General features: G+C 37.1%; 1 protein-coding gene across 1 annotated transcript in view; it reads right to left on the bottom strand.

Annotated features, from left to right (window-relative positions):
* Position 1: 1 nt before the first annotated feature.
* dgo (ankyrin repeat domain containing protein 6 diego) overlaps positions 2-24,607 on the bottom strand; it is a gene marked incomplete in the record, with an annotated part of 142,968 nt that continues 118,362 nt past the window's right edge. Inside the window, 3 exon segments of the mRNA XM_074105938.1 lie at positions 2-4,215; positions 5,733-5,930; positions 6,605-6,706. Coding sequence (XP_073962039.1) covers positions 1,615-4,215; positions 5,733-5,930; positions 6,605-6,706 — 2,901 coding nt within the window.

Below are 24,607 nucleotides of genomic sequence, written 5' to 3'. Positions count from 1 at the left end.
ATAGTCGTGACACTTCACAAGTGCAATTTTATTAGAATCAATCAGTACAAAAATTAAAAAATAAATACGACTAAGTATTTTACAGCAAACACACAAACGTCGCTTATTAACGTTACATTCAAAAACTGGCTATTTACAGTTCATTTATAAAGAAAAATATATTAAGAAACTTATTTGTTAACGTCGACACATGGCATCAAAATGTTATATTTCTATTTTTGTACTTTTTCTTATTATTTTCTGTTACAAAAATATGTGCTGGTGATTCTAACATAATTAATGTATTACTGACGGTGCCTATACTATAAATTTAAATCTAAGTGGCATTAAAGTATTTGTACTTTATTATACTAGCAAAGTCACTTTGATTAGTATTTTTCACAGAACTAATTTTAAGAGCGTCGGAAGATGTATACAGGGTGGCTCATTTAGATCGGTCAGTGTGGGAAAGTCTAAAACTAGAAGACATACGAAGATCTTTTCTTAGGAACCATGTCATCGATTTTAGTAACAAAAAACTGCAATCATACATAAAAAAACTTTTCCAGCTCGGGAATCGAACCCGGACGTTTTGAAAAATAAAACTTAAAAGAATATGAAATACAATGCATTTTATTTCTTCTAGATACCATGTTTCATAGTAACATTGACTGCTTATGAGTTATGACCTACACTACCGATATCCAAATAAAAATAATGTACCTATGTTTTATTTTTCAAAACAACCGGGTTCGATTCCCGAACTGAGTAAAAGTTTTTTTTTAATATATGAATGCAGTTTTTCTTGTTACTAAAATCGATGACATGGTTCCCAAGAACATATCTTCGTATGTCTTATAGTTTCAGACTTTCCCATACTGACCGATCTAAATGAGCCACCCTGTATATGCGTCAGAGTTCATAAACAACGATAGCGATTCATGATGTAGCAGTTTCTCTACTTGATAACTAGATGGCGCTAGGGGTCACTAAGCTATCAAATCAACTCGAGCGCTGGTTGAATGACTGAGCCGGGACAGTAAATGAGGTATATGGGTTTTAACACAAACACGAACAGAATTTAAACGGTTCTGGTTTATTTAAAAATGCTGATCTCCCGAGAATTCTCGGATTTCAATAATCATTCTCGAGAATGATTATTAAAATCATATCACTCGCAAGTAACATGTCATGTGACTTTTGTTTCTGGGAAGGTATCAAAATTTCTAATTGAATCATACAATATTAAACAATTCAGTCTAGATTCAGTTACCAATTCGCACGTCAAGCACCAGAAGAAGGCACAGATTGATAATTCTATGGCATTAATAATGCCTGATACAATAGAGTTAAAAAACAGATCTCAATCTTAAAATCTAATGTTTGCAAACAAAGGCTTTGTACTTGAGCCGAGTTTAGACTTGCAAGTAAAATCGTGCAAGTTGCATTACATTGCGGTACTCGATTGACCACTATAAACTCATTGGTTTTACGGCCTCGCAATGTAATGCAACTTGCACGATTTTACCTGCAAGTCTAAACTCGGCTTTAGATCATTTCGAGGATTCTTTGGCTCACCTTCGAATAGGTATACCTAGTACGTATATTATACGAGGTTCAGCCATTTACATCTTTTTATACCAAACTAGAAGCCCCAATCTGCCCAATCGGCTTACCATTAGGCAGTATGTTAACTCTCTGCCCTGACAAAGTATCAGATCCATCTACATGCCCGGATAGACTTGGCGACGGACCTTGAGAGCTTCCGTACACTTTAGTGCTGTACCCTGAATCGTTATGGGACTCCCTGTCAGCTTGACTCTGCGTTTCTGTCAAATGCGTGTTAATAGCTAAGGATTGCAGCCGACTGTGAAGTAAACTATGGTCTGGGATGGGCTTTCTTGCCCCATAGTTAGTGTATGGTGGGCGATTGTCGTAATATCCTCCGTGAAGCTCATTCTGATTCGCGATTTCCACTTCAGTGTTTTGGTCCAAATGTTCGCTATAGCAGTGGGGAATTCTCTCCATTTCCCTCAGGATGTGATCCTGCATCATCGCGTCGAATACGCCAGTTTGGTGGTGGTAGAGTGGGTTCCTATTGCGAGGTTGGATTTGGGGTTGAGGCAGCCCGGTCTCGTTGTAATCTTGATTGTATTGATTAGGAAGACCATTTTCGATCATGTTGTATGGCAATTGGTGGTTCGGTCTGTTTGGTATTTCGTGGAAGTAAGCGTCTTTTGGTATCATTGGCCTCATGTCCGGTGGGTAAGGCTTGGGGAGGACTTGCGGGGCTGGAGATTGGGATTTGGTCGACATGGTTTCATAGTTTGGTAGAGGAAGAGTTTGGAGTAAGTTGGTGTTTTTCATAGGACCGGGCTGGTTGGTCGTTCTGATTGGATTGTCTTCTTCGTCGCTGCTCTCTGAGTTGTTTCCGTTGTCTTTCGGTGGGGTTTGGAAGGTCTTTCTCGTCGGAAAAGGAATAAGATTGTGCAAACTGAACCGCTTGCTTTTCGGCGGTTTCTCTTTTAAAACAGGCGCTGGTCTTTGTGGTTGCTGAGGCATCTTTAAAATACCAGGGTTTGGAGATACTGGAGGCAGGGGTTCGTCGGCGGGTTTTCTCGTTTGGTCTGGGGAGATACATCGTTGCTGTTCCACCTGTGCTACTAGCTCTTGCACAGATTTCCTGGGTTCTCTTTCAACGCTGTTCTCCTCTCGAATCTGATAGTTCTGCTTGTGAAGCTTTACGTACCCGTCTTGAGATATGTCTAGAGATTTCGCGTTGTTTCGCATGACAACTTGCGACATTTCCTTTTCGAGCATAACTCTCTTTCTTATATCGTCAGCTGTCCTTTGCAGGACTTGACTCTTCCACGCAGGAACACCGGGAGACTGGCTCTCCCTTCTCTGATCTTCATCACTTGTCTTATACTCCCTGCTACCACTGGGTGATTTAGTATTGGATTGGCGACTAGGAGAAGCGAATCTTTCGCTATATGCTTGAACTTCTGCGGAAACTGGCGACTGGGATACCGATATCTTATTCGCCTTCACGTGGATTTCAGCCGTGACGTTCTGTAAGTGGCCTTGGTCAGAACTCGTGCGTGACACAGTAGTATGAGGCGATCTGGACATACGGGATGGCCCCGCGTCTAACTGGTCACTGCTTTTAGAGTTCTTGAGAATATGCTTCCTTCTTGGGGTCGGAGGTGATCTGCTGTCCAGTACTTCCGTGCTTCTTGACGTAGCTTTTTCTTTTAGGTCTTTGGCATCGCTTTCATAAAGCTCGGCATCTTGGTTGAAGCTTTTGATCAGCCTGTTCACTCTGTGCCAGTCTTCTGAACGGTCTAGGATCTCCAAACTCCTCGTTCGCTTCATAGGTGGTATATCCAACGACCCTCTGGGACTGTAGTCTAACTTTCTGACTCTCTCTGACGCTCGGAAGATCACGCCTCTGGTCAGCCAGTGCTCTAGATGCTGGTGTCTCTCTTTGCACAGCGCCCGTTCCGCTGCAACGAATCTCGTCAGCTCCGATATCTGACCTTGCGTCTTCATCTCCAAATCGGTGACTTTCTGATCAATTCTCTCATGAGCTCGATCGATGTGTCGTTTCAAGTCTTTCTTGTCTTCATTCATTTTCTCCTCCATATGTTTGAAGAATGGCGCGCAGTAGCACGTGTACCCGGCTCCTATCGGTCCCTTTTTGATGTTCCCCGCCAAGTCGAGGAAGTATTGCTCGCCCTTTCTAAGCGGTTCGGTGGGCAGCGAGCTCAGCTTCGGCTCGGGGAAGTATTTAGGGTCCGGATAGTAATGGCATCCGTAGGGCGACCAGGCGACGGGCGCCGCTGGTTTTTCAAAATGAACATTCTTCTTCTTCTTGCCATCTTTCGTTTTCTTCGCGGCGTCCGGTTCGTCCAGAACTCTTTCCTTGCTTTTGTCTCTTTTATCTTTCTTCTTCTGTTTAGCGACAGGAGTGTTCAAGATAGCTATGATCTCGTCGAGGTTTTTTCTGGTGGCTATGTCCCTCGCGGTCTCTCCTTGGTGGTTCTTGAGTGTTTTGTCGCAGCCAGCCTCTAGGAGGATGCGCGTGAGTTTCCGGCGCGCCATGGCGGCGGCGATGTGGAGCGCGGTGTCTCCGTTCTTGTTCTGCGCGGCGACGCGGCATGCGGCTGACAGCACGATGCGCGCGGCGCCCGCGTGCCCGTACCGGGCCGCTGTGTGGAGCGCCGTGTCGCCGTACTGAAACCAAATACCATTTGGTTAATACAATACAATACAAATATTCATTATTGCATACCATAAATCAGTTACATTAGACTATAGGCGGTCTTATCGCTTAAAAGCGAAAACTTAAGTTATATCCTGAAACCAAGCAAGCAAACAAGGTAGGCCGCGCTAGTGTGGGGGGAGGCTCCAATAGAAAGATCTCTCTCCAGGCGGGTGTTACGCCTGGCCTGGGGACCGAAGTCCGAAGGACGAGCGTCGGTAGTTGTATATACGCATCCGAGTTGTGAAACTCCGATAGCGCGATGTAGAACACGGTTGGAGTTTCTATATGTGCTCACTAGATGGCGCCAGGAGTCGCTACACTAGTGCTGGCGGCACGCTGCTGCGGCTCAAACCCAACTAGGTACCTACCCTGGAATCGACCCAATGCACGCTAATGTCTATAGATATCTACCAACAAGATGGACGGATGGCCAAAGGCCGTATTGTCTAACGCTCAGGCGCACGCAATCGAATTCACCATCTCTTTCCACCCTCATCCTACACCGTGTGGCAGAAGAAGCGGTCAAAGCGATTGTGATTCCGACTGCGTTAGACAAAAAGAACTCTGGGTCTCCGCTAAGTCGCGCAGGTGCACGGCTTTTCAATAGAGATTTGCTATTTCAATAGATATGTGATTCTGCATCACGCAGCCCTGCTTTATTAGGTAATATGAAACTTAGATAAGACTTAGCGGAGGCCCTAAAGCCGCGGGATCACGGTGGATGCGGGCCGCTTTCTATTCAACTGGAGCAACTGGAGATCTATGGGGGATGCTTATGTCCAACAGCGGACGTCCTACGTCTAATATGATGATGATGATGATGATGATGAATGTATTCGATACGTATCTAATCCTTGGAACAAACAATAACATAACCATAAAAATTTCATTTATTACAAGCTTTTTTTGATGACGGTACTTTTTGTTGACTGTACCTACTTGCATTGTCACTCAAACTACATTTGCATACCAAATTACAAGTCAATGTCAGTCAGTTAACCGTTGAAGAATTCTGTCCTGCGGAGACGATCCTGGCTGGACTACCAGGATGTCACTACTAGATTATTGTATTGTCACGCGATTTACATAAGTATTCCAAATTTCAAGTCAATCTGACTACTGGAAGTTGGTCAAATTTAACTTGCAAGATTTGATTACAAACAGACAGACAGAGAGACAGACAACGGGACAGGTGAAACTAAATAAAAGCTTGTAAAAAGTAGAGGTGCGAGGCTGGTTGCAGTTGAGCGCACACAAGTGTGACCGAATTTCGTCAAACATCTACACTAAGTAATTGATTTAAAAAAAATACCATAAGCTTTACGGAGACACTTGTGAACAAATTCAATGGTATGTTAGGTGTGACGTTCTCAATCCATACGGAGCTTGCGCGGGAACTACGGCCCATGTCCTCTCATTCTGAGAGTAGGCCTGTGCCCAGCAGTGGCATGTGTACAGGCGGATAAGAGAGAGATGAGGTACTCACGTTGTTCTGCAAGTCAGGCGGCGCCCCGGCCAGCAGCAGCTCGCGCGTGGTCTGGTTGTGTCCGCTCTGCGCGGCGAGGTGCAGCGGCGCGAAGCCTCCCTTGTTGCGCGCGCGCAGCTCCGCGCCGCCGCCCGCCAGCAGCGCCGCGCAGCGGGAGTAGCCCTTCCACGCCGCCTCGTGGATCGCTGTGTTGCCGTGCTGGAAATGTTCACAACATTTTATTAGCTTTCAAAGCAAAAAAACATTGCCAACTTCAATTCTACGACCTTTTTCCTTCCTCCATCCTTATTTCCAAGTTCAACGATCAAAGTGTCGAATTTGTGAAATCAACATTATTTTTAGGAATAACGGCCGATTCTAAATAAGTACAGTTAGAGTACCTACCCCCCCCCCCCCTTCGATAAGCTGTACAAGCCACCTGAGGCTAACAGCAACAGTCCATTCGAAAAAAAAACTATATGTCGAGAGTTTTCTGGCATCCAATTCGCTAAAATATATGATGAAAAATAACTTATTATTTTCATTCACATATTGTACCTTGTTCACAGTATTAAAGGCAAAAAAAATAATCAAAAGCATTATCTTGAAAAAAAAATAATATCCCCTGTAATTACTCTAAAACGGCTAGAAGGGTTAGGATTTTTTTTAAATAAAGATGGGCGCACAAAGCCACATGGTGGGTATCACATGACGGGCACCGACGGCAAGGCAGCCCGAGGCGGAGATGGCGAGATGACCTGACGCGGAACTGAGTGTGTGGCCAAATATAGCGCTGGATAGGGAGATGTGGAAGTCAAGAGGAGAGGCCTTTACCCAGCAGTGGGACACAGTTATAGGGTAAATATAACATAATAATAATTAAGTATGCTTACCACATGATCCTGCTTGTTGGGGTCGGCACCGTGTTGCAGCAACAGTTGCACGACTTCCACGTGCCCATCGGCGGCCGCGCGCTGCAACGCGCTGCAACCGTTCTGCAACAACGCGCAACACGTTACGACAACTGTTCGCTTGACTGGCTGTACTTGTGAGCTTGTGCATTTAATAATAATAAAGTAATTTATTTCGGACTAAATGAATCCATAATTACCTACATAAAATTAAAACACACAGAATAAATTAAAATCAAAATTTTCAATATGTCATAATAATAATAAGCCTTTATTGATCCTTGACTTATCTTAAACGTAACAAAATAGAATTTAAAGGTATACAAAAAGTTTTTTAAATTTATATAAAAAAAATATTAAGTCTTGGCCCCATCTTGGGTACAGGCCTCCTCCAACTGTCTCCACTTTCCTCTATCTCTTGCTGTTTCCATCCAAGTTTCTCTTGCTACTCTTCGTATATCATCAGTCCAACTATAGGTCTATAGGTCCGCCCCTGGCTCTTTTACCTTTTGGGCCTTTCCATGTTGTGACTAGTTTCGTCCATCGTTCACCTGTGGCCTACCCATTTCCACTTCAGTCTCTGCGCATGTTTTTCCGCATCCTTAACTTTAGTTTTGCGTCTTATTTCACTGCTTTTCTGTTTATCTTTAAGCCTAGGTTGCTCCTCTCCATAGAAAAGGTTTAAAGATTAAAAACACAAAATCATTACTTAAATCTAAATTAAAATACATATAGGTATTCGAATACTCAATGAATATAATATGTATATAATGTCTAAAAGAAAATGTAAACCAAAATTAAATTCTTAGTTAAAAAATTAAAGTCAGAATCAAAAATTAAAACAAACAATAATAATAGAATAAAAATAATAATTTAAAAAGTTTCTGAGCAAATTGGCTGTGACGAAAAGACAGATAAAGAGACACCACTTTTTTCTTTTGAGGAACAGAAAGCTCAACATTTAAGGGCTTATGATTAAGTAATGGCCACCCACCTTTATGGATCGTAAGTGCAAGGGAGTACACAAGAGCTCTGTTCCCACATTTTAAAACGCTGCGTGCCACGTATGTTCTCATGGGGTATAGTAAAAGAGTCGCAATAAAATTACTACGTTATAAAACTAGTTGATGGTTACGCTAATGCCGTATTAAAATAGTTAATTTAGCGTTTAATGTTTACAGATAATTAATATAATATTTCTGAGAAAAACAGTTTACTAGACAAGCTGTTGCTTGCGACTTGGTCCGCGTAGAATTCTTTCTTCGCTATCCCGCGGGAACTATGCAATTCCGGAATAAAAACTATCCTATGTCCTTCCCCGGAACTCAAACTATCTGTATCTACGAGTAGGTAGGTACTTAAATTCATCTAAATCGGCTCAGCAATTATTTAGACGTGATGAGGTAACAAACAAACCGACTTACAAACTTTCGCATGAATCTCATCCATACTAATATTATAAAAGCGAAAGTGTGTGTGTTTGTATGTTTGTCCGTCTTTCACGTGATTTTTGGCATAGAGATAGTTTATGGGCCAGAACTTTTTATCCCGACAAAATGCACAGTTCCCGAGGGAACAGCGCGCGATAACCGAATGCCACGCGGGCGAAGCCGCGGGCAAAAGTTAGTTTATAATATTAGTGGGATAAAGAACCTTTCTCTTTCAAGTTTCACACCTTTTAAAGCTAAATGTCATTTTCAATAAGCATTATTTAATGTTATTAAAATTGCCGAATACCAACCTAACGACCTCGCTGTAAAAAATGCCGACCGCAGCTGTATCCCGCCTTCTACGATCATTATTTAACGCGTTACACTCAGAAACAGCCTTTAAAACCCGCGTTACAAAGACGCTTCAAAAATTGAAGCACATGCGAAGATGTCGTTAAATTTTATCGTTGGGAAAGATTTGCGGTGACCATAATTGGATACTAAATCGGTCAATTGAATGTACAGCCATAATAATAAATACTATCAATGTCTTCATCTAAAATTTAATAAAGCCCGTGAACTTTATGCCGAGTGAGTATGGTTTGAAACAGGGTATTTTTCGCCTCGATACTAAGATACGAGTCGTGTGTTTAGTACAGTTTGCATTATTTATGCTATAGGTTGGCAGCTTCGGCCGTGTATGGTTGGATTAAGTTGGCTATTTAGAGTAATGGAACGATAAATAAAGTTCTTGTCTGTGGCATTAACTGTCTGTGCTTGAACTCGAAATGCATTCATCTTTTAATTTTTATTTTTTATTTTTTTAATATCTTTATTTTGCGTAAAAATGTGGTACAAAAGCTGGTATTACATTTTATGGTCTCACACATTTCACCAGAAACTGGCATGCAAAATGAGCACAGAAGAGACAGTAACAAAAGTTTATGCTTAATATGAAGAAACATGCCTTGACAATAATTTAGAGTACCTACTTAAGTTTAAAATTATAATGTCAACATGAACGCCTAATAACGTGATAACTAATATGTCATAATTACAATAAAATAAAATAATATTACCAATATGTCATGATTACAATACAGATCCAATAAAGCTAATTACATGATAAAATGTCATGTTCAGTGTATAAAATAATCAAAATATTCTTCAACAGAGTAGAAACATTCTTGTACTAGCCAGTTCCTAAGTTTACGCTTGAATAATTCAATAGGCAAATTTTTGATGTCATCATGCAAACGATTAAAATTTTGTTCAGTTGACTAAGAAGTCTGATTTTTTGAGCTGCTTCAATTGATACCAGATATAGTTTTTGTCGCCGAAATCGTCAGCGGAAGCGCCAGAAACGTTAAGCAATACGGCCTCAGCTTGTTGGCTCCACTCGTTTATGGGAAAAGGGTCTTGAAAACAAAGTGATCCCATAAGGGTTCTGTTAATTCCTTTTAAGGTACTAAACCGTAAAAACATTTTTAACAAAAAAATTTAACCGCCGAAAAAACTGAAAAGCAAAAAATATAACCTTTTTTGTTTGACCTTAATCTAGGTAGGTACCGGTTTGAAGTCGGTGCCTCAGCGCGAGCCAGGAGGAGTGGACCTATAGTCGTTCAGTTTTTTCGGGGGTTAAATTTTTTTGTTAAAAAGTTTTTATTTTATACTTTTTTCCCCACTGCTTGGGGTGTTTTTTTTCCTAAATATATATAATACCAACTTCAAGGTATACCCTATCTAATAAAAAAAGAATTATGAAAATCAGACTACTCTGTAAAAAGTTATGCCTGGCCATAAAGTACAATCAGCGACTGAACAATCAATCATCCCCTGTTTTCCTACCCTTAGGGTAGGAATATTTTTTCCAAATTTAAATGGGACTACTCTCGAGGTATACGCTTTCCAATAAAAAAGAATCATCATAATCGGACTACTCTGTAAAAAGTTATGCGTGGCCATACAAAAAAAAAAAAAATATACGCGTCGACTTGAGAACCTCCTCCGTTTTTTTCGTCGGTTAAAAATTGACACGCTATCTTTGCGGCTTAGTTACAGAATACACGTTTAGATTTTGTTTTATTTGAATTAGAAACTACTTATAGCTTATAGCACCCGTGATCAGGGTACTATTGGTTGTGATGTATAGATGAACGATGTTTTGCAACACAATGTCAACTTAAATATATTTTCTAAGGGTTGACATTGTATTGCAGAATTAATCAGGGTTAACACGCTATTGCAAAAAACGTTCAGATATCATCTAATAATATTGTAAATTTGTTAAAAAAAGTAACCTCGTCGAGTTTTTTGCCAGATTCTTGTCAACAGAGGTTTTTCCGAACCGGTGGTAGATTTTTTTGACATTCATAAGTGCTTGCCTAAATTGAATAAATATACTTTGACTTGACTTGACTGTAGTAATTAAAACAGAGTAGGTATATTTCAAGCTATAAATTACTTACCTATTACTTTGCATCACTGATAGCAGTCTTAATAATTTCACCGGTAATTGAAAAATGAAAACGTGTTTCATTTTAGACAGGTTTAATATGCAAAAATGTCAGTCATTCAATAAACGGGCGTGCGCGGTCCGCGGTAGCTAATGGAATAAATTTAATGGAGATATTTTTGGTTACCTGACGTAAATGAAGCCCTTTATTTCAGTGTCAGTTTTAACCTGTAACAAACGTCTTGAGCGCTTTATACCGGGTGTGGCCTGTAACACGAGAAAATAATTAAAACATAGATCATACTCGTCAAACTGAACAACATTAGTTCAGCGACTTTTAAAAATATTTATTTTTTATTTTTATTACACTTTAAAGTTTATTCGAAGAAGTAATGTAAAGCAAAATGTTTGATATTTCTAGCATGACAGGTGAAGTCAGTTGGGTTTATTTTTAAATGTCGCTGATCTTGTTGTTCAGTTTGACGAGTAGGTACTTAGTAGGTACCTACGATCTATGTTTTAATTTATTTGCTCGTGTTACAGGAATAACCCAGTATATATATATATATATATATATGAACCACGAACTAGCGTTTGCCTAGATTAATCAATTTATTCATTCAATAAAAATAATATAATATTACACATAATTACATCATATTTTTTACTCCTAGAGAATCTTTGAATGCAGTTTTGTTTCTTTAATTATAAAAGAATGTTTCCTGTAATTAAAATAAGTTAATTAAAGGATTAAAGGGCAGTTTCCCTCAAAGGCCCATCAACTTTTATCCACCCTGTGTCTGTGTTAATAAATTTGTAGTTGTAATGTGTGTTGTTCAGGGTAAAATCTAGTTCTTTGTCACAACTAGTAGTAGTAGTCTAGTTGTTTTTTGATTGGGCACATAACATTTATTAAATTAAATCTGCCATATAGGTAATTGCACCAAAGAAAACGACTAAGTTAATTTTCCTTCGTTACATTTCATTTTCTAAAATTACAGTGTTAATATGGTATGCATTTTTTTACCATCTCATCTTACAATAATGGACGCCGACTGGCCAGAGGCATACCCATCTGCCATTTTAATTAAATATTTCATAAAACGGACTGAATGTCCATCGGGAGCCGCCACATTTAATTATAAATGCATGGAGATTGAATTTTTAATAACTTTTAATTATTTTTATCTCGCATAGTCGAGTACGAATGAGATAGTAATAAATATATCGTCATCTCCCTTGGAGATAAAGTATATTTTTACTACTACTTACATAGAAACAATCTTGACTTTTCAAGTCTTGTACTATTGAATTGCGACTAAGAATGAAATTATAATTACCAGAAATTATTTTATATCACAGCAGTAAACATTTTTCCGAAGCAGAGACCGAGGGCAGGAGAAAAGGGGAAGTGCCCAGTCAGAGGACACCGCGTCGTAGATATGCAGGCTATTCAAAAATATAAAAGATGTCTTCAATAAAAAGATAAGTCATGACATGATTTTTACTTCATTTGCTAATGCGAAATACCCGTGCACATGCGTTGCCAAGAGCGCAGTCAGCGGTATCGGCAATTTTTAGTTTTTCTTTTACAAATATACAATTTTACTCGCAAATGACAAAAACATTGTATGTCGCACGGGCGGTACTAGAATTACGAACATCGACTCATTAAAGCCCTCAGTCTTCGACTTCGGGCTTCTAATAGACTCTCGTTCGTAATTCCTTGTTTACCGCCCTTAAGACACAATGTACTATTTCATCACACTTGCTCGTAAACAGTGTCGTAACATGCAGGCTACCTTGGATGCAACCCCCCAAATAAAACCCTCGACCTTAATGTGCTTCTCATGAAACCCGTGGTCAGTAAATGAGTCATTGCCCCTACTTTTTTCATGCCATGAAGCCCAAGGTCGGTAAATGCATATACAAGTTACTCAAGATCGAATTACTGAAGGAATGTAAAGAACTCTACGTAGATTCTATGTCTGTGAGATGATAAAGTAGTAAGTTGAATTACCTTTGCCATATTTATAGAACATAAACTTATTAATACAAACGCGGCATCGTTAAATGTGACATTTGAGACATTTCTAGTTTTTGTTCTTCTACATAATTAACACCAAGATCAAGCAGCTTTTGTAGAAAAAATGGCGCGAAACGTCGGCCATCTTGGACTTTTAGCGAGGCGACGGCTCGCCGCGTTATGCCAGCAAGATTTTTAAAATGCTGTTTAAGCAGGCGAGAAAAAGTAGCGGTAATTGTTTAAAGGCACGTCCTTGCTTATTTATATTTTGCTGGGGTCCATTACAGAAAATTACAACGATGTCTGGAATAAGTTCTTTGTATTAACTTCCATTGTATTTGGTGCATTTTAATTTTAATGTTTTATTGCACGTTAAATGTTTGTTTTTTGCGCATAATAATGCAATGCATGTGAATTCGAGGTCTACTTAATTTTTAATTTTTAATAAGGTAAGTACGTATACATCTGATGTGTTTAGAATTGGAAATCCTACTAATATCTGGAATAACACATAATGCTACTTTTTGTCCCGATATTCCCACGGGATAGGGATAAAATCTCGTAATAACAACCGCTGGGCTTAGAGTCATGAAATTTGGCATGGTTGTTTTTAATGCAACGTCAATGAAAACCACGATGTAATTTATGGGAATTCCCACGGGAATTTTGGTTTGTTACTTCTTCACGCTAGAATGGCAGGACGGATTTGGATGAAATTTGGTATGTAGGTAGCTGGACGTCTGGAATAACACATAGGCTACTTTTTATCCCGATATTCCCACGGGATAGGGATAAAATCATGAAATTTCAACCGCTGGGTTTAGTCATGAAATTTTGTACATATAAGTTGTTCTTAGTAAAAAGTCAATGAAGACCACGATATAAAGTTTGGGAATTCCCAAGGGAATTTCGTAAAATCCCGTAATTTCAATTGTAACTTAACTAGGTACCAGATCGAATAATTTACGCGTGCGAAGCGGCGGGTGAACTCTAGTGGAATAAAGCCTAGACATTTGGCATTAGCTTTTGCCCACAACTTCGTCTGCTAGAAATGGCTAGAATTCATTTCTCACATCTCCATATTTTGATGTGGATTATGTCATCTTAATCAGCGAGAAGTGAAGAGGTAACAGATAGTAATCACATCATCATCATCATCATATTAGCCGTAGGACGTCCACTGTTGGACAAAGGCCTCCCCCTTGTAATGGGAGTGTCCCCAGTTGCTTCGGTAACAGACAGTGTTACTTTCGTTAAATGCGGAAAAAGTGCATAAAAATGCAAAAGAATACTTAAATTGTACCTGCCTTAGATACGTCAAATTGCAGCAACAAGCTAACAGTTGAACTTTTTTTTTTTTTTTAATAAATGGCTTCGGTCCGTTTGGACAATTCTGCCAAACAGTTGAACATTTACTAGAAACGAAACAAGATAATTATAATATAATTAGCATTTAAAATGAAATCAAAGCTTGGCGCAAGACAATTTCATTGTATGCTAAACGGACATATTTTCTCAACACCATAACAATAACTATGAGAGAGAAAACCCATAGTCTCGAGCCACTATTTAATTTTGATTAAGCCAGTCTCTCAACTACGGATGTTATGGATAGAAATTTCTGATCTGGATGCGGATAAGGATAGGCGATAATATTATTTAAGTTTCGGATAGTTTCGTTTACGGATTAGATTTTAATGAAATTGCAAAGTAAAAGTACCCGATATACCATTAAGACTTACTTTCATTCAATTAAATGTATTCTGGTAAAAACGCAAACGTATTTGTGATTTAATTTTACCGATGAAACTAATTTGGCCCAAATTTTCTTTTGACTAGTAATAAAGTATATCATTAATAACATAACTTGTAAAAAAAAAGTCTCGCAGCTCAATTCTTCTACCGTAAAATTGGAAATATACCTACCGTGTTTATAACAACGACTGCTTGCTTACTGAAAAATCTGTTTTCTAGTTTTATCCATAACGAAGTTATAGGGCGGTCGAAAATGGCTGGAACTGCTTCGAGAAAAGGGTGGTACGGCCGTGCCGCTTTTTTGCTCAACTTGGCGGGGGCACTGCCATGCCCCCCGATTTCCTAAACTTATATGCTTTTCTGGCATTGGATTGGACAACAAACGTGAATTTGACCGATTTTTTTATGTTAAATATACATAACGTTTTACAGAGTTAAAGACAGAGACTAAACAGTAAACAGATTACAGCTCCAACAACTAAGTGCGAGTCCTCAGGCTCCACAAATCACACGACTTCCAAGCCTTTCGCAATCACAATCAGTATTCCTACAGCTTTAGGGTCTTCGTTTGTGATGTGATTGCAGAGTGTTGGAGCCTGTGATTGCAGTAACGGCACATGATTGCGTGCAGTTACGCAAAGCAGGTGATGATGGCGTACAAATTTACATGCGAGATGAATGCTTTGGTGCGCGAAGGTGTTCCGACCTTGATGTAGTTGTTGTGGTGAGGTTCTATTTCTAACATTTGTACCTATGTAACTAGCTTCACCCGAGTTATAAATATAAATTAAGTACCTATGGAGATGAAATATCCTGATATAAAATTTGTATGACGTGTAAGCGGCAAAAGTAAAGAATTTTTATATGTTGGCATAACACCTGTAACCTAACTTAAACTTTATAACAAATAAACTTTTACTTAACTTTTAAGTTTTAAAATCTAGTAGGTACCTATTTTAATTGAAATTCCGGGATTTTATAATAATTCCCGTTGGAATTTCCCAAAAATGATATCGTGGTCTTCACATTATGCATAAAAAAACGTGCCAAATTATTGTACTAATTTGTAGAGCTGCACTATTCAAGTAAGTATAATAATAATATAATTTCTATAGTAATTATAAAAACGGAGGTTAAATTAGTTATGCGACTGAATCACTGAATTATTCTACTTAAATGTTTAATCTAGACCTAATTTAAAATTGTTTTCTAGCAAAACACTTTTTAAAAGATGTCGTATTTATACTTACTCAAATTAATAAACTAAATTACTTTTGAATAATAATAATAATAATGAAGAATCCCAAATCGATGTTTAATTAATGAGATCGTAACGTTAACTGCAATACTCTTATATGCTTTCTAATCATAGTTAAAAGAATTAAACAGTTTAATTTTAACGCCACGGCATGTAATTATATCAAAACACTTACGGTTTCTACAAATTGCTGGCAGGCAACAAAACGGAGGCCATAAAATACCAATTAGAAGTGACAAAATAAGTCATAAAGATATAAACACCGATTTACTTATACTTAACGAAAAATAACGCAAGCTCTTGTAGCCCAAGCATTAGAGTTTCAAATGAAACGTTATTTGTGTTTCGGTTATTTTTAACGTTGGCTTTAATTAAATTAAAGATGCGCTTAAATCACTACGGTCTCTTTGATTGGTTGGAAATCGCTAATTCAAAGCGCTTAATTAAGTTTAAGGGTTATGTCGTGTTAAAAGGTTTTGCCTTGTTTGTAATTAAAATAAAATATGGCACGTAAATTGACACCCATTTGTGCAGGTAGGTGCTTAAATCAAGGATTAGTTGGTGATGTGGTCGGAACTTCGACGAGTAGCTAATTAAAATTAGTAGCACAAGTTTTCAGGTTTAAGAACATTTATGTTCTCAAAAGAAGATATATAAACTTCACTTACATTGAGATTTTAATAAAACTTATATACATACTTTTTGAAAAAAAAAACCGAAATCTGAATCGACAAAATCATCCATATAGATAATTATCGAATCTGGTCACAAAATGTCATAGAAATCGGTTGAGAAATGTGTCAGTCAGACAGAATTTAAAAATAGGATATAATTCAAAAATTTCATTTTTACGGTTGCAATATAATACCTGTACCATTCAACTCTAAGTGTTTAATATTAATTTCAACTTGATATCTCAACGCATTTCTGAGAAAAAAGCATCACGGACTGACAGGCAGGCAACGCAGCAACGGAGTGATACTTTTTCCTTCTGAAGTAAAAGTGAAGTGCTTGTCTACTTAATTGAAGTAGAAAATTAAGCAGTTGATTTAATAGTTACTTACTATAAAACATTCACTAACTAAACGCAACAAAAACGTATAAACGTAAACACCTTATAGGCAGCAATAGCTATAACATAAACACGGCAATTATTGAACATTGAAAAAGCAAAGAAAATAACGATCGATTACAAAAACCGTTAACAATCTACTAGCTTCCTTAACCAACAAATAATTAGCGTTAGAAAAAACGATAGTTATCGTTAAAAAACCTATAAAGTGTACTGGCAATCAGTATGGTAAACATTATAAAGAATAAAATCATTTCGAACGTGGAATGCATATCGGCTCATTTCATTATTAAATGATGTCGAATTTAGTTCACATGGTAAACAAGCGATAAAACTAGAACTTAACAGTGATGAAAAGTCTAAATTACAAATTAGTATTCAAAAAAAAGTAGGTTAGTCGAAAACAGGGAATGTAGGTATCGTAAAGAGTAAAAAGAACACTTAATGGATTGAAATACACATTTTTTAAAAAGTAGACGAAATTTTTTGATCGTGTAAACTCAGACTGGTTTAGTTAGGTTTATTCTCTAGGACTAAGCAGCATAGGCGGCATTATATATTTTATTGTTCTACTATATTCTTTTCAAACTTTTTTTAATTTCCAAAACGTACTAACTAGTAACTGTAATACCAATGAACTATTTTTGGAAATTCTTTACTTAAACATAATTAGAAAAAAATATTGGCCGAAACCTCTTTGGCGGCGTAAGCCTCTTTGGCAAATGGTTGACAGTCCCTGTTTATAAAATATGTGAAATATTCAAGTTTATCAAACCATATCATATATATTATTATTATAATCATAAACTATATCAAAAGACAAGACCTCTATCACACAAACTGTGTTTCAATGGCAATACGATATTTTAATAAGTTGACATTATCACATAAACACAAAAAGTATATTTAATTAATTTAGCTGAAAAATATACTTTAAAATATATTGCATGCCAATGTACCTACTATCTGATTAGAAATGCCACCGTACATTAGCATTATTTATAAAACCAATTTTACCATGTCTAAAGCAAAACATATTATTTTAAGTATAGAAACACGGTTGCTGCAAGAAAAATATTTGGCTGTTATTCCCAGTAAAACTCTATTTTTTAACTTTTGGTTTCTTCTCATTAACATATTTCATATACTTATCTGATTATTGTGTGACACAAAATGTATACACTTAATTCTATTGCTGACTCTATCTTCCTAGCAATCGTTACTTTTCATTCTAAAGACAACCCTTTGCCTACAGTTTAAGCTTCATTACTTATTGTTATTTCAAGTGGTCTTCTTTATGGTATAGTGAGATCTTATCTGTCTCTTCTAAAATGTATATGGGCAGAAAAAAGAAGCAGTTTTGTGAGACGTCTTTTTTGATTCGTTTTTTTTTCACTAATTAATCGAGATAGAGTGAGATTTATTAAAAGGAGTCCATTTTTTAATTGTTCGGAAGAGTTTGGAATTGGGATAGAATTACATTGTTGGGGTCGTTGTTAACCATTTAAAAATGTGTTAATAAATAATGACAGCAGATTTTCAACAGTGGATCGTTGTGGAACATTTTGAATTTTTAATAAACATTAATAATAAATTCTGAAATATTCAGTTTTACTATAAGTATATCTATAGCAGTTGTTTCCGGTACCAGTAACAATAAATTAATACAATGATTCTTTTTGACTCCGCGCAGTCCAAATTAAATATGTAATTATAATTTTTAACACATGTAAAAACCGTTTACCTACTATTTCAAAAACTTCAAACGATTCCAAATTATGTAACACACTAAAACAGTTTTAATGAATGTTAATTGTATTACAGCTCAATGCATTACAAGGCTACTTCCTAAGCTCCCCTTTTTCTCAAAAACCTACCAATTATTTCGAAGGATCGATTGCGATTTTTGTCAACAGTTTCGATAAATATTTGTTTTAGTCGCATCAGTTTTCTTTTTCAAAACTACATGTAGTATTAATTGTATATATAATTTTTCAAAATAGCCGTATGGCTTTTAAAACGTAAAAAAAAACATATTTTAGGTCTACAGCTCACAGTGCCACTACACTAGTTTGCTCTGGCAACATAAATGTCACTATCATTCCTGGAACAGTGAGTTCCGCAAAACCCGATCGACTTAAACTGGTAACCCAGTAGGATTATAAAAAATAATTATCGAACGTGCAAATGGCCAGACGAGTTTTTCTTTATAATCTAGAATGTCCCAATAAATTTGATGGCCAGTAACTGGGTGCAGTTATTTTATTCTTATTATCAGTGGCCATCAATCATGTCGCATTATCTGTGGTTTCAAGAAGCGTTTTAGAAGATCATTAACTTTTTAAAGTATGGTAATTTAATTACTTGCGTAATTGTTTATTGTGGTAGTTTGTATACTTAATCATAGTAGAGTAACAGTATTTCGTCTGTCAAGAAAGCTTAATTCAAGTACGATATTTCTTTGCCAGCCTTTATTCGCGGTTTTTTTGCGGAAACCATTGGATCTAACAGTCGAATTGAAATTCCAGGATTTTACTCAATTCTCATAGAAATTTTTAAGCTAAAAAAAAAATTGATTTTAGACGGGTCCCTTGAGAATATGTTTTTTTCTCACACTTAACCAATTACATCAAAACCCGTGCAGCTTTTAGAGTGAAAGAGTCACAAATTCACATTCACATATTTTCACTCTCGTCAACTTAAGTGTAAACCAGCCTTAAACCGAGTGACAAGTCGCGCCGTACTTCATCTGACAAGTCTAAATAAGTTTGAATTTGAAAGCTTAATTTATTCAAAACATTTATTTGTAGAGCGGCCATGATTGATCGATGGCTTGAGAAATTCCGTAACACTGTTGGCCGACCATTGGCATTATGTTGTTCTTTTTTAAAAGACACGGAGGTAGATAAAGCTTTTTTTTTAAAAAATGGTTTATTTTTGACACAGGCTTTTTAGATGGTACTTCGTTTTTATTTTGTTGTTAGATCTACATATGCATATTATTAAAATTCAAGTTAATTTGATTCACTTAGGGGCTGTTTCACCATCCATTGATTAGTGTTAACTGACGGTTAAATGTGATGCCGTGTGTATTGTTTTGATCGATCGTTAACCGTCAGTTAACATTAATCAATGGATGGTGAAACAGCCCTTAGAGTAGATAAATTTGATTAAATAGATTTTTTTAAGCTGAACATATTTGTAACAAAAGAATTTTATGTAAATGATGTAGTTACCTATGTAAGATTAATTTAGAAAAACTCTACAATTACATGTGATTGTGTTAATTAATTCAAGTTTTTCTTTTGACCTTTATTTGACATTGTCAATTTTTCATTGAAAAGACATCAACGGGATCGTACAAATGTTTTTTAAGCGTAGATAACAATACACAAAAAAAGCCAGAGAACGTTCACAAAAAAAACTTCCTATTACAAAAAGTTATTAAATAGAAACCAGTGTTTATAAAACTCATCAAACCTAACCTATCGCTGTCCCACTCGGTGTAAAAAGCCGAACCGGTTTCGACCGGCCAGCGATATGCTCACGCGCAGATGACAGCCGATAACGCGATACTGAATATTAACGAAGTGAGCTAGCCTAGTTCGAGAAAGCTTTTAGATGCTATACGCAGAGTTTTTTTTTTAAATATAATGACCCGGATAACTCACGTCTTAAATCGAGTTTAGCTCGACATGTTTCGGGCTAATCCGTAGCCCTTCGTCTTCGGAGCAACGCGACTCAGCGGCTGCTGCAACACGCGCACTGCCCTGTTTTTTTTGTTTTTTTTTAATACAAGCTTTTGGAATCATTTCAATGTATAAATAACATATAGTATTACTTATTTTTAGATTTTTACTTCTTTTTTGGTACAAATTGTTTTGTCTTTTTGATCGGTAATCCCACTATTATAATAGGTAAATGCAAACGTTTGTAAGTCTGTTTTGTTTGTTTGTTTATTTGTTACTTCATCATGTCTAAGCCGCTGAACCGATTGAGATAAAATTCGGTATACAGATAGTTTAAGTCCTGGAGAAGGACATAGAATAGTTTTGTCCGGAAAAATTGCATTCCCTGTGTTTCTTATGGTGTTTGACTTATCGACGTTAGTGGGAATATCATATATATTTTGTCTTATATACACAACACAATTTGATTTTCTAAGGTTATCACATACGGTTTTATGATCTATGACCGTATTGTCAAATGCTCTAACGCTCGCGATCGCATTCATCATCTCTGTCTACCCTCATCCCATACCGTGTGACAGAGAGAAGTAGTGAAAACTTTCGTGATTCTATAGACAGTAAGGCTTTTGGTAGCTGACCAAAAAAATTTGGGCCATTATTTCAATCATATCCTTAAGGACATAATTAAAATAAACAATAAATAAATCGACTAATTAATAAATTTAGTTTATACTGTCAGGTCAACCGCCGTTCCCAACAAATTAAAATGGCGGCTTCTGAATTTAACGATGTTTACTAGGATCCTTATCTTGGCCATCTAAATGTCGTTCGCGGAATTAGTTTACTTAAGTTAATGATCTTGAAATACGAGGACGGTATTGCGTGAGTTTGGTCACAGAATATAGAATAGTTGGTTTGGTGTAGGGCCATTTTTAGGGTTCCGTACCTCAAGTTCAAGCCGCGGTGGCCTAGTGGTTCAATCTATGACCTCTCAAGCAGAGGATCGTGGGTTCAAACCCCGGCTCGCACCTGAGTTTTTTCGAAAGGCCCTCAGCGTTTATTGAGCGGTGTGGGCGAGACGCGATAAAAACGAGACGCCAGACTCACAAGAGTTACGTCGCTGTGTTGTGGACGGTACGGGATGAAAACGCGACGCATGAATTAAGCCAAAGTTAAAATATCTTTATTCAATTTAGGCTATAAGAAGCACTTATATGAATGTGAAAAAAATCTACCAACGGGCAAAAGTCGCTAATGTTTACGCTGCGTCGGCGCATTTTGAGCAACGATGTGGACGGTATGTCAAGTCAAGTACCTAAAGTCAAGTCAAAATATCTTTATTCAATGAGGGCTATCGTTTTATGTCTCACTAGATGGCGCACTGTTGCGTGAGGTTTTTAAGTATGGCTTTTAAAGTCTGTTACCTATTACGGGCGTGAAAACAAAGTTTAGATTAAAGTCATATTTAATACACCTTAAAACCGTACCATAAAAATATCGAGCATGCCACAGTGTTGTTTATTCCCCGTTTTGTTCGGAAAAAAGGGAAGACAATGGTTTCCGAAAGACAAAACTGTCTCAAAACACAGACATTCATTGCCCTGGAACGCATATTTGCCATAATTAATTTCAGATATTGCAAAATATTCACAAAAATATTCTAATTTAAATAAACCCGCTTGTTACCCAAAACTATGAGATTTGACATTTCGGAGACCTCACGCTAACTAGCGCCTCTAGTGGCGAATTCATACGCGATAGCCCTCATTTAGGCTATAACAAGTACTTATAATGTCAAAAATTCTACTACCGGTTCGGAAAAACCTCTGTTGAGAAACGCAACGAGGTATATATTTTTTTAACATTTCTTATGTGATAAAAATGTGACGCAATTCATATTTTGGGCACCTTGTGACAATCTTTAGCGTTAGTTTTCGACAGTTTCTTTGGGCTTGTTGTCAGTTTAGATGTCCAAAGATAAGGATAACCGATTGCCGTTTTACTATCACATCGCTAACGAGTTCATTTGCTCGGCCGCAATTAAAATAATGGATAAATTTAACAACTAGTTGTCGACAGGGCTCATGTTTATAAAAACTGTTGATTAATCAGATCTCCGCAAATGATGGGTGAGACGTTTGCTACTTGTCATCACTGTGTCATTTATGACGTGACATGTCGTGGGAACTATACTTATAATTACTACAGTTTAGTACTTAAGCCGAGTTTAACTTGCAAGAAAAATCGAGCAAGTTGCATTACATTGCGAGGCCATAAAGCTAACGAGTTTGTAGTGGTCAATCGAGCGCCCTTTATACATTATGTTTAGCAAAGATGAGGTTATTAAAATTGACAATAGTGTACGACGGCTGTGAAGCTCAGTGGTTAAAGAACCTGACTACGAAGCTGAGGTCGTTGAGTCGATCCCCGGTCGGTGCTTTTATTTGTGTGAAAAATACGAATGTTTCTCGAGACTTGGGTATTTAATCAAGTATTTATTTATTAACACAAGCGTTGCTTACTTTGGGACGTCAGTGCTGTGCCCCGTGCCGTGATATTTATTAATTACTAGCGGACCCGGCAGATGTCTTCCTGCCCAAAAAAACACTACATTAAAATTCAATCCCATTGCGTTACCAAACCATCAACCAACGTTATTTGGCCATAATATCAATTATTTTAAGTGTTTTTTTTCTAGGCAAATATTAAATAACTAACTTATTGTAAGTCTGTGGGGATGTGGTCTATAAATGGAAATTACCCATAAACATTTTGTATGTTTTTTTTTCGTTAATTTCCTAATGTTTTTAATAGTTATCCATGAGTAAAGCTAGTTTTGAGAATTTAATATAATGTTGTAAGTACCTTGACATACAAGCTAAGCTGTCATTTTTTTAAACTAGGTACTTAATTCACGCGACACATTGCAGAGGCAGTAAATTGCAAGCCGACAAAAAATAAATATCCTCGCGTAATTTACTATTATTTATCGAACATCCGAGACCAATAAGCCTTGAGAAATATCCCCTGTCTTTATATCCTTATTCTTGCTAATATTATAAATGCGGAAGATACTTTCCTCTGCTCTCGGCTTAACTACTGAGCCGATCGCCATGAAACTTTGAATGCATCATTAGAAGACCAGAACAAATAATGAGATACCTTTTATCCCGAAAAAAAAAAAGTTCTCGAGGGCGCGCTATAATACAAGCAAATTCTTCGTAGATGAAGTCGCGGGTAACAGCTAGTGTGAATATAAAATAACTTACTGACATACCAACGCACAGCCCAAACTGCAGGAGAGGAGCTTGAAATTTTGCGGCTTCTTGTCACTTATCACTGCAAATACCCTTATAATTAACCCTAATGACAACTAAGGTAGATGACGAGTGCTGGTCATTGTAACCAGTAATTGTAATTTATTTTACGTCATTATTAGCAATAGAAGCAGAGCATCATCGGGTTTATTAGCATGACAAATACTAGGGCATTTACTAATGTAATCTTATTCATAATGGTGAAAATATATATTAAAGTCTATAGTCAAAATATCTTTATTCAATTTAGGCTATGAAAGACAAGCACATGAATTTAAAAAAAAAACTTCACCTATTACTAACTGTATGGAATTACACAAGCCTGACATTAAGACCTAAGTCGCTAGCTGCTACTTAGCTCATACGCGAACATAATAAATTGCAGCAGACTAAAAATAAAATCTATGCATTAATTTACTATTATTTATCGAACACCGGGGACTATAAGACCTGAAAAATGTCCGTGTCCCAGTAATCATGCGTTTATCGACTAAGTCAAAGACGTAAAGTTTAGTTTACAGAAAATTTAGCAAGGCATCAATTTGTCCTATGGGTGCAATTATGTAATTGACGGCTACTGCTTATTATAGCAGCTGGGAATGTTTGTGGAGAATTGAATGGAAATATACTCATTCATTATACATATCGTGCGAGTTTATTGATATTGCTATATCGTGTGGAATGTGATTGTTTCGAAATGAATTATAATCACACTAGCGTGTTGTCCGCTATTCAGTCCGCGTAGAAATTCGTTCTATCATCTCAAACTACCTATAAATCAAAGGCGTGATATTTGGGGGGGGGGTGTCCTTCTTAGTACCCATGGCATGGCTAGTGCCCACTCAGGATGTTGGAACTACTGATCAAATTCTAAACTGATTTATATCTTCATCAAAAATCCAGGCCAGCCCTCCCCCCCTGAAAAAAGGTTTAGACGTGAAGAGGTAATAAACAAAACGAACAGGCTGTCAAACTTTTGCATT

This window comes from Choristoneura fumiferana, chromosome 23 (assembly GCF_025370935.1).
Source record: "Choristoneura fumiferana chromosome 23, NRCan_CFum_1, whole genome shotgun sequence".
Lineage (NCBI taxonomy): Eukaryota > Metazoa > Arthropoda > Insecta > Lepidoptera > Tortricidae > Choristoneura > Choristoneura fumiferana.
Note: the sequence above shows the minus strand (reverse complement) of the source record. Positions and strands in the feature narration are given on the sequence as shown.